The sequence below is a fragment of the Chlorocebus sabaeus genome, chromosome 18 (genome assembly GCF_047675955.1).
Source record: "Chlorocebus sabaeus isolate Y175 chromosome 18, mChlSab1.0.hap1, whole genome shotgun sequence".
NCBI lineage: Eukaryota > Metazoa > Chordata > Mammalia > Primates > Cercopithecidae > Chlorocebus > Chlorocebus sabaeus.
In genome coordinates, this window is record NC_132921.1 from 945,456 (window position 1) to 960,870 (window position 15,415).

A 15,415-nucleotide genomic window follows, 5' to 3' on the forward strand; every position below is an offset into this window, starting at 1 on the left:
GGCCGCATCTCCCCTGCATGCTCTGTTCACTCAGCTTCCCTCGGGAGAAGGGTTTGGGTCCTCTTTGTTAAAAAGGTCTTTTAGGGCTGGGCGCGGTGGCTCATGCCTGTAATCCCAGCACTTTGGGAGGCCGAGATGGGCGGATCACGAGGTCAGGAGATCGAGACCATCCTGGCTAACACAGTGAAACCCCGTCTTTACTAAAAAAATACAAAAAACTAGCCGGGCGTGGTGGTGGGCACCTGTAGTCCCAGCTACTCGGGAGGCTGAGGCAGGAGAATGGCGTGAACCCGGGAGGCGGAGCTTGCAGTGAGCTGAGATCCGGCCACTGCACTCCAGCCTGGGCGACAGAGCGAGACTCCGTCTCAAAAAAAAAAAAAAAAAAGGTCTTTTAGGACACATGGGGCGGGGGCAGAAACACATCAACCTACCGACAACAGCAGAGGCCACACGGCCAGACCAGGTGGAGCACCAGGGGCCACGCTGGTCCTGAAGGCTGCATGTAACCCGGCCCCGCCCGTCACCAGGCCCCACGCAGCAGCGACCACCCCACCCTCCTCCCGTCCTCGTCGCCCCTAGGCCAGACGCGGCGGCAGAGGTTGTTGCTGCCCCTGCAGGGCCATCTGCATCTCCAGGCTGGTTTAAAGAGGCCTTCCGGAGCCTCACGAACACCCCTATGAAGTCGGAGGGGACTCAGTCAAGACCACAGGGGGCCACCTTGGTCCCAGCAGGACCCGCCACATGCAGAATCGTCCTCAGGGAGAATCCGCGGCGGAGCGGGAGGAAGGTCCCCAGCCTTTCCCGGAGGCCTCCAGAAAGCATCAAGGCCTCATTCAGCTGCCCCTGTCCCCAACCTCCCCACCCCCAGCACATCATTCCCTGCACATTTTGTGCCCCTATAAACTGTAGAATCTTCTGCTTTCTTTGGGTATCAACTTGTACACCTATTTTTGTTTTCTGTCCAATTCATCTTACATTCTTGCTTGTGGCAAAATCGGGCCTGAGGGGGGCCCAGTTCACCTCCCACTTCTCTGGACAGGAGGAACTCCCTGGCCGGCGTCTGGTCATCCTGCGGCCTCCTCAGACTGCAGACCCTGGAGAACCCATAGGCGGGTTGGGTGGTAAAGCTGCCTCTTCCCTCGGCCCTGCAAATAACTAACGTTTCCTAGTTAGTACGGGAAACAGTCACCCAGGGCTGGAATGCTGCCGGGTACTGGTGCCTTTCCTGTGCCGCCACGTCGCCGTATCTTGACGACAGCACCGGGACCCCTGGGGTCCTCTACCCACTGAGGACGCCTCCCTCCCTAGCCAACCTCCATCGAAAACCCCACAGGAAAGGTCCCACACCCCGCGGAGACAGCCTGAGCCTGGAGGTCCTGTGAGAGCCGCATCCCGTGGACGGAGACTTGTCACACCTGCTGCCTCCCGAACTGTGGTCAGGGGCGGGTGCCATTGGAATGCAGGTGTGTGTGCTTTTGGACAAGGGCCGTGGCCTCGAGGTGCAGCCTCACGCCAGCCACACTGTGGGACCGATGCTGGGAGGAGGGGACGTGAGCCGAGGCTGCTGGCCGGGAGGGGTCCTGGTGGCGGCCACAGCCCAGCACCTACCTGCAGCTCTCAGGCGTCCGCATCCCAAACAAACAAGGGGAGGATGGAAAATAATGCAAGAGAGTAATTCTTCACACTTAACCGTTTTAAAATACCAGCTACAAGCCTGGTTCTTATGCCCAGAGGCAAAACCCTGAGATCATCATACAGTTCTGCTGTTTCCATTTCTGCCATCCCACACGGTCTCGCCTGCGGGGATTTTTCTCCTTTTCTATTTCACAGAAAAAAAAACAGACTAAAAAACGTGGAGATTTTCATTACTGTTGATGCGGAGAGAGGCAAATACAGTTCCCTACCTGAGCAAGGAGACGAGGCAGGGCCTGCGCCTTGGCCCTTGGAGGCCCTGGAGGCCTGGCAGGCCCTTCACCTGCTCAGTGCCCGTCCCCCAGGTCCACGGAGACACTCCATCCCCTCCTCTGTCTACGTCATTCCTGAGTGTGGGTGGAGTTGGACCATCTCAGCTGGGACGTGGAGAAGGCCTGGCCGAGGAGGAAGCCAACCGAGAGAAAGGCCAAACCACAGGAAGAGAGAGGCCTGAGGCTCCTGGTGACGTCTGGCCAACTGGCGAGCACTTGGATTCAGCCGCACCTGCAGCTACCCGCAGGACTCAGAAGAGAGTCAATACGTGAAGAAACACCTACTCTGCTTGTGATTTTGTTACTTGCAACTGAAAAGAGTATGATGAATACACAGCCTCAGCCTAATGCCTCACTTTTATTAAAAATTAGAGACAGGGTCTTGCTGTGTCACCCAGGCTGGAGTGCAGTAGCTCGCAGCTCACTGGGGCCTCAAACTCCTGGGCTCAAGTGATCCTCCCACCCCAGCCTCCCGAGTATCTGGGACTATAGGCAGACATCACCACAGCTGGCCAAACTTCGCTTTCAATTTGGTAATAAATCCAGAAAATGGAAGGGTTGGTTATGCTGCTGATCCACGGCTGGCTGAAGCAGCAATTCAACAGCCAAGTCTCAGAGAAAAGCTCGCCCCTGGCTGGAGTCCCCGACCTGCCGTCTGACAGAGCTGGGGCCTTGGCCGTGGTGTTACGAACACGGCACAGATGCTGGGTTTCCTCCCGCACAGCACAGCTCAGCAGGAACCGTGCTCAGAGAGGTGGGGCCGCCGACGAGGCTGCTTGGTCTAGAGACCTCAGAGCAGCATGACCTGAAGACAGAGGCTGCCGCATGCCTGCCGTTCTCATGGGGGGCTGCAGGGGGCTGCGTGGGGCTGTAAGCCAGACCCTGACCGACCCCAGGGAACAGCCCAGGGTCGAGCTGTGTGGCGGACGCCCCAGGGAGGGACCCCACTTTCCACCTGTGAACGCCCTCCCAGGACCAGCACTTCCTTTGGGCCCCTTGGGCATCTCGGGTTTAAGTTTTGTAAAAATCTAGTAATTAGAAAAACAGGCTGGGAGCGGTGGCTCATACCTGTAATCCTAGCACTTTGGGAGGCTGAGGCGGGTGGATCATGAGGTCAGGAGTTCGAGACCATCCTGGCCAGCATGGTGAAACCCTGTCTCTACTAAAATACAAAAAATTTGCTGGGCATGGTGGTATGCGCCTGTAATCCCAGCTGAGGGAGGCTGAGGCAGGAGAATCACTTGAACCCGGGAGGCGGAGGCTGCAGTGAACCAAGATCACGCCACTGCACTCCAGCCTGGGCGACAAAGCGAGACTCCATCTCAAAAAAAAAAAAGAAAAAGAAAAAGAAAAAGAAAAAACAATGGTCTCTCGCATTCTTAATGTTTCAGTGCCATCTTTTGAAAAATCCCTCCTAGATAACGGCGAGTAAGCCACTGCAAGACGCTCTCCTGCTTACACTTCCGCGCCCCGGTCACGCTCAGACGAACCCCAGTGAGCTCGGAGCCCGCCCAGCCCACGTCCCACGAGTGTCCGGCTAAGGAGCTGGATCCCAGCGAGGGAGGAGCCGGGTGCCCACCACTGCCACACCCACGAGAAGAGAACTTACAAAAAGGATTTTTATTAAATGAAAGAAAATTCTGCTTGGTGGGTCAGATATGAAATAGATTTACAGAAACTTTACATCAGGTCTCTCCAAGACATAAAAGGTTGCCCAGGAAAAGCAACGCCCCCTGCCAGGATGCCAGTGGGAGGAGGGCAGGTGGCAGCCCAGGTCATGTGGCGTGGACCCTGCGGAGGAAGCTGCAGGAAACTCCAGGCCGCCCGAGACTCACGGCGTTCCCTGGAAACGGGTCCCCTAGGAGGGAGCGACGGGGATGTCTGTGGGGGGCTCGGCGCCGGGTGCACGCACGCTGTCCCGTTTAAACTCCTAGTCCAAAGCTGTCCCGAGGAATGTGCTCTGGTACACAGAGGAACACACACCAACCCTCCCCTTACTGGGACAGCAGCCGGCGCCAGCCTGGGCCACGCGAGCCTCTGCTGAGCTCTTTGGCACGGCACACCGGGGCCTTTAACACCTGTCACTATCCTGTAGTAAAACTTCTTAAAAACACCTATTTCTGCAAAATAATGTGTTTCTGTATGTGGAGCTCTGCAAATATACATTTCCTTTGGGAAGAAAGCAGCGTGGACCGAGACTGAGGGCTGGTCCGGGGACGTCCGAATTCTGCTGGAGGCCAGCCAGGCTTCAGTCCCTGCCCGCCGCCCGCGCTCACATGAGGTCGTTGAGCTCCGCCTCCAGTGCCTTGGCCATCTCATCGGCCTCGGAGCTGCTGCCCTCGTCCTCGTTGCTGGACTCCCTGCTGGACTCGCTGGCGGCGTCCTCTTCATTCAGCTTCCTCTTGTGGCCTCTGCAGAGAAGCAAACATGGTGTGAGACGCTCATGGCAAACACAACACCAGGGCATCGCCTGGTCTGCATGTGGAAAGGGGCTTCCGTGGTTTTAACACAAGACACAGCACAATGCTCTGGTCAACGATGCACACAGGCCACCGACCCAGGGCTACGTCACCTCCGTGTGGACAGCAGAGGCCCAGCACAGGAGAAGAGGCCCCTGGCCGTGTCACACACGAGGACACCACCGACAAAGCGTTTCTTCACCTGCTTTCTTCACCAGCACATTCTGGTCGCTCATAAACACCTGTGATGCCAGAAGGCATCAGAACAGGAAAACCAGGACAGGAGGCCGGGCGCGGTGGCTCACCCTGTAATCCCAGCACTTTGGGAGGCTGAGGCGGGCGGATCACAAGGTCAGGAGATCGAGACCATCCTCCTGGCTAACACGGTGAAACCCCGTCTCTATTAAAAATACAAGAAATTAGCCGGGCATGGTGGTGCACGCCTGTAGTCCCAGCGACTCGGAGGCTGAGGCAGGAGAATGGCGCGAGCCCAGGAGGCGGAGCTTGCAGTGAGCTGAGATGGCGCCATTGCACTACTCCAGCCTGGGCGACAGAGCGAGATTCCGTCTCAAAAAAAAAAAAAGAAAAAAGAAAAGAAAAGAAAACCAGGACAGGAAAGTAAGATCGTCTGTCAGAGTTACTGTTAGTGTTACATTAACAAGCACCTCCCAGGTCATCAAGTGGGCCGTGGTCTGGAAATTCTCATTTCCTCAGGCTGTTGCTAAAATGACTCTAATAAAAGAAAACACCAGCCCTTTGCATAACCAGCAAATGCCACTAGGCTTTTCTTCTGAGTCACTGCAGACGCACCTGGTTCCTGTGATGTCGGCCGGCCTGAACGAAGCACACCCACAAGATCCCCAGAGCCCTGAAATTCCGACCGGCTGACGTCCTGCCAGACACCCTCCCTTCCGGTGCCATGCTGGGACGTCCCACCGTGCCAAGGAACCTCAGCTACAACCTTAGAGATGGAAGCCTGGTTAAATGCGCACAAGCTGTTTTGATTTTAACCAGATTAGGGGCAACTGGGCCATACCAGCCTTCAGTTACAATCCTGAAAAGTCACTGAGAGAAGTTAGTAACAGTCACCATACGTGAATACCCTAAAAACATTTTCTTGGCTAACGTAGACACAATATCGCTAACATACACGCCTATGTGGCACATTACGTGTGACACAGCTACACACACAAGCACACATGTAACATACATGTATTCGAAGCTAACACACACAAACTATAGCACGGTAGTGTGATACAGCTGCACGCACACACAGCAGGCATGTAACACGCATGCACTCGAGGCCAACACACAAACTATAGCACAGAAATAACTTGAAACCACTCAAGCTGGTACTAGAAGAATCACAGTTCATTTATAAGAGACAAAAGACATAGAATTAGCTGATCAGATGGAACCAACAGAAGACAGGAGAACCCCGTGGGCCGGCCGGGCTGACACCCACAGCTGATCAGTCACGACAAACTCGTTCAGAGAACCCAACTGTGCTTGGTCCAGGGAATACGGCACGAGAGAAACACAAGGGCCCCAGAACTCCAAATCCTGTCCAGGTGGCAGGCACTGGGCCGCAGGATGACAGCTCCTCCCTCCCTCCCTCCCTCCTTCCCTCCTGGACCTGCCTCTGTGCCCAGCCCCTGGCTCCCTGGCCTGCCCTCTCTGTGTGCCCAGCCGTTCCCACCCCAGCCTGCCCTCTGTGTGCCCAGGTTCCCTCCCTCCCTGATCTGCCCTCTGCGCCCAGCCCCTCCTTCCCAAGCCTGTCCTCTGTACCCAGCCCCTCCTTCCCAGGCCTGCCTCTGAGTCCAACCCGCCATGTAAGATGGGAACTGCCATGTTTCATCACACACTGGGACCCCTGGATCCATGAGATCCTTTCCTGAAAAGCAATGCATCCCATCATTAAAAGCAGAGTAGGCGGGGCGCGGCGGCTCACGCCTGTAATACCAGCACTTTGGGAGGCCAGGTTGGGCGGATCACCTGAGGTCAGGAGTTCGAGACCAGCCTGACCAACATGGTGAAACCCCGTCTCTACAGAAACAAAACAAAACAGAACAAAAGCAGGGGTGGTGGGCCCCTGTAGTCCCAGCTACTCCGGAGGCCGGGGCACGAGAATTGTTTGAACCTGGGAGGCGGAAGTTGCAGTGAGCTGAGATCACGCCACTGCACTCCAGCCTGGGCGACAGAATGAGACTGTCTTAAAAAGAAAAAACAGCGGAGTAGCGGGAAGAGCACGCCCTAGTATCTGCCATCCAAGTTTTAAACGAATTCACTATTTTCATGTCAACTGGAATGGGTATTTTCTACTGAGAAATAAAGGCTTACTTTTAATTGCTCTATGAGAGTGAGGGGTTGCAAATTAGCTGGGCGTGTCGGAGCACGCCTGGAGTCTCAGCTGTTTGGAGGCTGCGGAGAAAGGATCCCCTGAGCCCAGAAACTGGAGGCGGCAGTGAGCCTGGGCCATGACTGCAACACCGCACTCCAGCTGGGGCGACACAGCAAGACGCTGACTTAAAAGAAGAAAATCTCCACGCACCTTTTCTGTGTGTCTGCTTCCCCTCCGCGTGCCCCCTCCGCATGCCTCGTCTGCAGACCTTGTGCCCGAGCCTGTGTTGGGCTGGGCACCTCCCGCTGTTTGCTTTGAGGACGCCAGGTGTATCATGCACAAGTTTCCTTTATTTCCAGTCTCTACTGACACCAACGACGCTGTCAGGGCCACAAGTCTGGCCTCTGGTTGCTACGGCAACAAGCTTTTGGCAATTAACAAAATTCATTAGTGATTTCTCTTCCTCCCTAATACACGCTGGCAGCTGTTCCAGGAAAACCTGGCTCCCGTCCTCCCATTAGGCTTCCTCCACTTCACTCAGTTTCGAGAACTTGAAATAAAACAAGATACAGACAGTTCTTGTGAAGGTCAAGGTGCTGCAGTGAGGGGTGCCCCGAACCCCGGGAAGAACCCACTGGCGGGTGGGCTGGACAGAGGACCCTCACCCACAGAGGCAGCGTTTCAGGCCCTCAGAGCAGTGCACGGCGCTGACCTCGGGGAGGGAGCAGTCGTGACTGTGAACAGGAAAGCCGAAGTGGCATCTCAGGTCGAGCTTGGGACGGTCACCGAGTCCAGGAGAGGGCAGGCCTGGATCTCGTGTGCACGGGGCCTGGGGAGTGTGTGGTGCGACCCTAACAGTCTGGTGACCCAGCTCCCTGCCCGTGTGCTGACGCCTTGCTCAAGGGGGCCCCGGTCCCTCCTAGTGGGGCCAGACTCGGGGGGGCTGGCAGATGTGGTCGGCTCCCTCATAGCGATGCTGGGCTGGACACACCAGGGGCACCGAGCAGAGCAGGGGCAGGGTCCCCAACAGAAAGTGAAGACGGGGCAGACACCAACCAGGCGGGACCCTGGGGGCAAGTAGGGGGAGAAGGAGGAGGGCGAGAGGTACAAGAACGAGTTCCAACAATTCCTTTCTTTCTAAAATCAAGTGAGGAAGCCATCCATGGCAGACAAGAGTTCTAACGGCAGCAAGAGGATGACAAACAATGGGAAACGCCAGCTGTGACTCTTTCTGTTTGAGGTTTAGAAATATGCCACAATGTTCCCCTCACAAGGCCGACAAAAACACCCAGTGTGCTGTTTATACAGTAGGACACCTTCAGAAACGCCAGCGAGCCTTGGCAGGGTACCACGGGACCTGAACCGAGCCCATGGAGGGGCCACCTCAGCTCCTGCTGGACAACCCTGTGCACACGCACCAACACGGCTCACACACACAGACACAGCTCACGCACAGACACAGCACACACACAGACACGGCTCACACAGACACAGCTCACGCACAGACACGGCACACACACAGACGGCTCACGCACAGACACGGCTCACACAAAGACGGCTCACACACCAACACGGCTCACACACACAGACACAGCTCACGCACAGACACGGCTCACGCACCAACACGGCTCACACACACAGACACAGCTCACGCACAGACACGGCACACACACAGACAGCTCACACACAGACACGGTTCACGCACCAACACGGCTCACACACACAGACACAGCTCACGCACCAACACGGCTCACACACACAGACGGCTCACACACAGACACGGTTCACGCACAGACACGGCTTGCACAGTCATGGCTCACGCACAGACATGATAATGATGACTCTAAAGGCCTCTGATCATGATTCTGTTGCTGTTGTGTGAGACGAGGCAGCGGCAGGCGCTCACAGCACTCGCTGGGAACCGTTTCTTGTGGATTCACAGCTGGGGACGCTGTGGTTTGAGGCCAGCTGCACCAAGTGCTTCTTCCTTTGATTTTTCCAAGAAACCCCGCGGGCAGGCGCCACCATTCCCATCTCAAAACGGGGGCCTGGACCCCACGATGCTGGTGAGAATGCTGAGAAATGTTTTTCACGCACTTTGGAAAAACGCAGCTGACTGGGAGACAGGGCAGGGCTTACATGAGGCTGTGTGTCTGGGACCAGGTCGATGGCTTCCACCCCGAGGGGTCACAGAGCCCGGGCTGGAGCGTGCCGCCCTCCATGGGTCCCCCAGGCCGGCCCTGCGCGGTCCCTCCTGGTGCCAAGAATGCTGCATCCTCGGCCTCCCGTGGGCTTCCAGCTCCGTAATGAAGAACAGGGAGCACTTCACTACGGTGGCACAAACCTTCGCTCTTGGTTAAACAATGTTTGGAGTATGGCATTTAAAAGTACAAGACGAATGGATTTTAGTCATTAAAAATTACCTCAAACATTAGACACAGCTGCAAACCATGGTTAGTAAATGTCTGTAACTGATACCAGCTTCGCTCCCTCAGCATAACATGCGATATTTCTATTTTGTTTCTACAACCGGTTGCACAGCTCCATAGACCAATATTAACAGATTCAATCTGAGAAAATTTAAAGCTTGAACATTTACCTCAAATTCAATGTGGAATAAGGCAAGAATACAAACAATAATAGGTATGTACATCCTCCCCCCCATATTTCAGTTTTCCAAACACACTGGGCCGGCACAGTGCACACGATTTGGCACCAGAAAGACACCTGTCAGCGCAGCAAACACACGCACGACCGGGTCACACCAGCATCTAATCCAACAAGGACGGAGCAATCCAGGCACAGGGTTCCCGTGGCCGCCACCAGCACGGCTGCTGGAAAAAGAGGGAACGTCGGTGCTGCTCAGTGAGGCTGCCACGCCCCTGAAAACCCACGCTGGCATGGCCAGGTCTGCACGCGCTGGGATGCCTGTGGGAGGCTCTGCGCATGGCGGATTATTTCCCCAATGCACCCTAGAGTGGAACATGGCGTGAGGGCAGCGTGGGGGGCTCTGCGCTCCACGGGGACCTGCAGGGAACCTGCCAGATGACGTGAGCAGAGACCCAACAGTCCAACCCCCTACAGCACGGGGCCGGGCTCCGCCAAGGAGAGCAGGCGGCAGTAGTCGGTCTGCTGCTGAGAGCGGGCCTGGGTCCAGGCCCAGGCCCAGTAAGAGACAGCGGTGCCCTCCCTCTGCGGCGTCTGCACCTGAGCCCCAGTCCCCACAGGGCCCTGGCGGGGATGCCACAGCTCTGGGCGTGGACATCGTCACGCTCTCCTCAGCAATCTCACAGCATGAGAATTAACCTGTGTGCGTTACAGGAAGAGGAGCAGGGACCCGGTGGGTGCTCACCGCACCCAACCCCCCTCCGAGTGCTGCTCCCAGGCGGGGCTCTTGAAAGTGAGAAGTTCAGTGAGGTTTTTTAGGGTGAGAATTGCTGCTTCATGTATCGGTGTGAAAGGACTGGGAAAAAATGAATGTGTCTCACTTACTGGGCAACCATTAAAAAACCATTCGATGCAGCAGCTCTGTACCCAAATTCTAAACTGCAGGCACTGGAGTGGCCGGCAGCACGTAGTCAAGGCACGCAACTAGGAGCCTTCAGCCTGGTGCGCCAAAGACCACCTTAGCACCCGTAGGCACGGCGGGCACGGTGTTCACGCCTGTAGGCCCAGCACTTTGGGAGGCGGAGGTGGGAGGATCGCTGGAGGCCAGGAGTTTGAGACCAGGCTGGTCTCAATGGGCAACACAGCGAGTCCCCATCTCTACAAAAAAACTTTAAAAACATTAGCCAGGCATGGTGGTCCACACCTGTGGTCCTAGCTACTTGGAAGGCTGAGGCGGGAGGATCCCTTGAGCCCAGGAATTAGTGAACCACGATTGTGCCACTGCACTCCAGCCCAGGCAACAGGGAGGCCTTGTTTCTTAAGCCCCTAAGTATGGGGTGGGCAAGGCAGGGCCTTCCGACCTGTTCACAGTGACAGCGCTTGTCAAAAGGCTCTCACTTTTCCAAGAGATGCATGTTTGTGTAACTGAAAATACAGAAAAGCAAATCTTCACAAACCAAAACTCCGCACACTGTGCGCAGGGAGAACGAACACAGCCTACACCTCCAACACTCTCGAGGGGCAAACCCTGGAGAGGCCACAGGGTCAGAACACGCAGGAGAGACGCACGATCCAGTCACAACACGTACGTGTGCTGACCGCTCATCTTCTCCACAAAAATCATCCACACTCGTTACGGCCACGCTTATTACAGCCACGCTTGTTACAGCTGCTCTGGAAATGCCTGAAACTCACATGAACTCACGTGTCGTGGCGACACCTCCAAATCCCAGCGTCACCTTCCGATTCCCCACCCCCCTCACAGGACGCACAGGTCTTTCACAGGGAGTGGCCTGGGACCCTGCTGAGAGCCCTTCCGATTCCCCACCCCCCTCACGGGACGCACAGGTCTTTCCCAGGGAGTGGCCTGGGACCCTGCTGAGAGCCAGCAGGCCTCGGACATGGGGCCGTTCCGGGGTGGACACTTCTGCGCCAAGGCTCACCACACCGTTATCACACCAGCGCCGCAGCCTCCATCGCTCTGAAGTAGGACGTGTGTCCTCTGGCCGGCTCTTCCGAAAGACCCTCCAGGGTCTCCTGTGTTCCCGTAAGAGCTTCAGGACTGGTCTGTGGCCCTCCCAGGGGCAGCGTCCTCCCACGTTGCCTCCCACGGCTGAGCAGTGGGGGAACCTCTGCAGTCTCGCCGTGCCCGCCTCTCCCTTTGCTTGTCAGTTTCTGCCTCTGGTGAGTTGGTTCTCACTTCCGGAGCACACGTGCTAGCAACTGTCACATCTGCCCGATGGATCCAGCTCTTAGCATCGTAGTTCCACCCGTGCTCATTATAAAGTGTCCTTCTTGACTTGGAGAAGCATTCTTTAAATTCAGTCTTCTCCGACATTAGGATAACACTCCAGCTTTCCCACGGGTGCTGTCCCCTGACTGAACGTTCATCCACTCATAGTTAAAGCTCTGAACCCCCTCACATTCACACCTGCCACTCTGCTGTTTTTCATGTCTCATGGAGTTTGAGCTCCTGTTTTCCCATTTCTGTTTTCTTTTGCATTAAGTGAGTATTTTTTAACATAACATTTTGGTTCCTTTTGTGAACTCCAAGTGTGACAGGTCTCAGTTAACTTAAAAAGTTTATTTTGCCCAGGCTGGGGGCACACGCCCGTGATATGACCTCAGGGGGTCCTGACATGTGCCTGAGGTGGTCGGGCAGAGCTCAGTTTTATACGAGTTAGGGAGACACGAGACACAAAAGAACACACCTGAGATGAACACTGGTTCCGTCTGGAAAGGTGGGACCGCTGGAACCAGGGAGAGCTTCCAGGTCACAGGCAGGCGAGACACAAATGGCTGCATTCTTCTGAGTTTCAGATCAGCCTCTCCCAGGGAGGCCGTCAGATCTGCCTCTGTCTCAGTGAGCAGAGGGTGGCTTTGGATAGAATGGGCGGCAGGCTGGCCCTGGGCAGTTCCCAGAGTGACTTTTCCCTTCAGTTTCGTGACGGTGGGACCGAGGTTTATTTTCCTTTCACATTTTTATGATCTGTTTCATGATGTATTTTGAGTTACTTCCTTAGCGTCTGCTCTTGGGTTTAGCATACATGTATCTCACTCCATCAGAATCAATTTCGGACTTATGCTGGCCTAATTCCAATTCGATATGGAGACATAGCTGCTGCATAGCTCAGCCCCTCCCCACTTAGTGTTTCACTGCTACAATATCACGTCCATACATGCCACGAACCCAACAATATGCCGTTGTAATTATTTACAGCAGGAGGGGAGAAGGTGCACACTCAGACTCTAACTTACTTTATGCTATTTTTTTTTTTTTTTTGAGATGGAGTCTCGTTCTGTCGCCCAGGGTGGAGTGCAGTGACATGATCTCGGCTCATTGCAATCTCTGCTTCCCAGGTTCCAGCCATTCTCCTGCCTCAGCCTCCTGCATAGCTGGGACTACAGGCGCACGCTGCCACGTCCAGCTAATTTTTTGTATGTTAGTAGAGAGAGGGTTTCACGGTGTTGTCCAGGCTGTTCTTGATCTCCTGAACTCAGGCAATCTGCCCACCTCAGCCTCCCAAAGTGCTAGGATTACAGGCGTGAGCCACTGCACCCAGCCGTGCTTCACTTTTACAATACCACACCCACGCACGCCACAAACCCAACAATACGTCGTTGAATTATTTACAGCAGGAGGGGGAGCAGGTGCACACTTGGAGCACGTGAGACCGACCTTCTTGTTCAGCACTCCTGGGAATCTTCAGCTCTTGCTGTAAATTCTGGTCACCATGGGCCGCCATTTCATCCCAGGCCCCTCCTCGGCACGGCTACTGGCTGACGTTACATCCCCACATGGTATGGGCCCAACAACAGAATTAGGTACAAAGAGTTGTTTGGTTATTTTTCGTTTTTGAGACAGGGTCTCGCTCTGTGGCCCAGGCAGGAGTGCAGTGGTGTGATCTTGGCTCACCGCAACCTCTGCTCTCTGGGTTCTAGTGATTCTCCTGCCTCAGCCTCCTGAGTAGCTGAAATTACAGGCGTCTGCCACCACACCTGGCTACTTTTTGTATTTTTAGTAGAGACAGGGTTTCACCATGTTGGCCAGGTTAGTCTCGAACTCCTGACCTCAAGTGATCTGCCCGCCTCAGCCTCCCAAAGTGCTGAGATTACAGGCGTGAGTCACAGCCACCACATGCCCGGGCACAGAGTCTTATACTATAAAACCATATTGCTTTTTAAATCAAGAGAAAAAAGAAGAAGCAACACGCTACCTTACAGAGTTACGAAACCTCCATTCCTGGCGCTCTGCTTGTTTGTGCGGATTCAGATTTTCATCCAGGTCACCTGCTTTCAGCCTGAAGCGCTTCCTTTAGAACTTCTTGTGAGGTGTGTCTGCTACTGAATTCCCACTTTGTCTGGGAAAACCCTGCCTTTGTTTTGGAAAGGTTGTTTTGCTGCATACAGGGGCCTGGGTGTGGTGGTCCCATCTCTGAGGAGAAGCGGCCTGGTGTGATGGGCTCTCCCACCCTCAGGCCTCTCTCCCATAACATCTCCTCTGTTGCCCTCAGGCCTCCGTCTCATGCTTCCTCTGTTGCCCTCAGGCCTCTCTTCCGCGGACGCCTCAGGCTTCCTCTGCTGTCCTCAGGCCTCTCTCCTGCAACGCCTAACGCTTCCTCTGGTGCTCCCAGGCCTCTCTCCTGGATGCCTCATGCCTCCTCTGCTGACCTCACGCCTCCACCTCATGCTTCCTCTGCTGCCCCCAGGCCTCTCCCCTGTGATGCCTCATGCTTCCTCTGGGCCCCCACCCCTGTTCCTGGCATTTCCATTCCAATGGGATGTGCCCGGGTGAGGATCTCTGTGTTCATCCTACTTGGAGTTTGCTGAGCTTCTGGGACATACAAATTAATGTTTTCCATTAAATTTGGGGAGTTTTCAGTCATTAAGTCTTTGAATAGTTTTTCTGCTCCTCTCTCTTCTGAAGATTATCTTTCTTAGTTAATTATCCAAGATTAAACCCAACTTTGATGTGTGAGTGTTTCTGGTGGAGCACTACTCCCCGTTGTCTAAGTGGGAGCTCACGCAACCCTCCCAAACGGACAAGAGGAGGTCAACCTCAGAAGGGCCCGGACTGCTGCCCCGCGTCTCCCATGCAGGCTGATCACACGCCCCCGTGGAGAAGAGCTGAGTGTTGGGATCTGGGTAGTCGTGTCAGGAAACTAAGCCTTTAAAATGTGGTGCTGTTTTCCTTTCCTGTTTATCACTGCACCAGATGGGACAGGAAACGGCGCCAGGACTAAAATCTCCAAGTACTTAGGGAGCCGTCGTCAGCTGTTGTCTCTGTCAACAGACCATGGGAACAACCAGCTCATCTTCTTGCTGCTCCCACCAATGCTATGCTATGTTTCTTGGCAGTTAACTCAATGTCGTTTTCACTTCTCCACGAACTCTAGGAATGATCTGAAAAAGGGTATGGCATATTTTAAAGTTGCCTCTGTGAGCGATGACTCACCTCCGGCAACCAAAAGCATAAAAGGACAGGCTCAGGGACAGATCAACCGCACGGGGACCTCACCCAACCACGGGCTCAGGGACAGACCAACCGCACGGGGACCTCACCTAACCACGGGCTCAGGGACAGATCAACCGCACGGGGACCTCACCCAACCACGGGCTCAGGGACAGATCAACCGCACGGGGACCTCACCTAACCACGGGCTCAGGGACAGATCAACCGCACGGGGACCTCACCCAACCACGGGCTCAGGGACAGATCAACCGCACGGAGACCTCACCTAACCACGGGCTCAGGGACAGATCAACTGCACGGGGACCTCACCTAACCACGGGCTCAGGGACAGATCAACCGCACGGAGACCTCACCTAACCACTGGCTCAGGGACAGATCAACTGCACGGGGACCTCACCTAACCACGGGCTCAGGGACAGATCAACCGCACGGGGACCTCACCTAACCAAGGGCTCAGGGACAGATCAACCGCACGGAGACCTCACCTAACCACGGGCTCAGGGACAGACCAACCGCACGGAGACCTCACCTAACCACTGGCTCAGGGACAGATCAACCGCACGGGGACCTC

The 15,415-nt window shown here is 55.2% G+C and overlaps 1 protein-coding gene across 4 annotated transcripts in view; it reads right to left on the bottom strand.

The window, feature by feature from the left end:
- Window positions 1-3,565: 3,565 nt before the first annotated feature.
- The window catches only part of CTDP1 (CTD phosphatase subunit 1), a 74,097-nt gene continuing 62,247 nt past the window's right edge, over window positions 3,566-15,415 (bottom strand). For all 4 annotated transcript variants that reach the window (XM_008013717.3, XM_008013719.3, XM_008013715.3 and 1 more), the window contains one exon: window positions 3,566-4,375. In XM_008013717.3, the coding sequence (XP_008011908.2) occupies window positions 4,356-4,375 (20 nt within the window). In that variant the 3' untranslated portion in view covers window positions 3,566-4,355. The remainder of the gene's footprint in view (window positions 4,376-15,415) is intronic.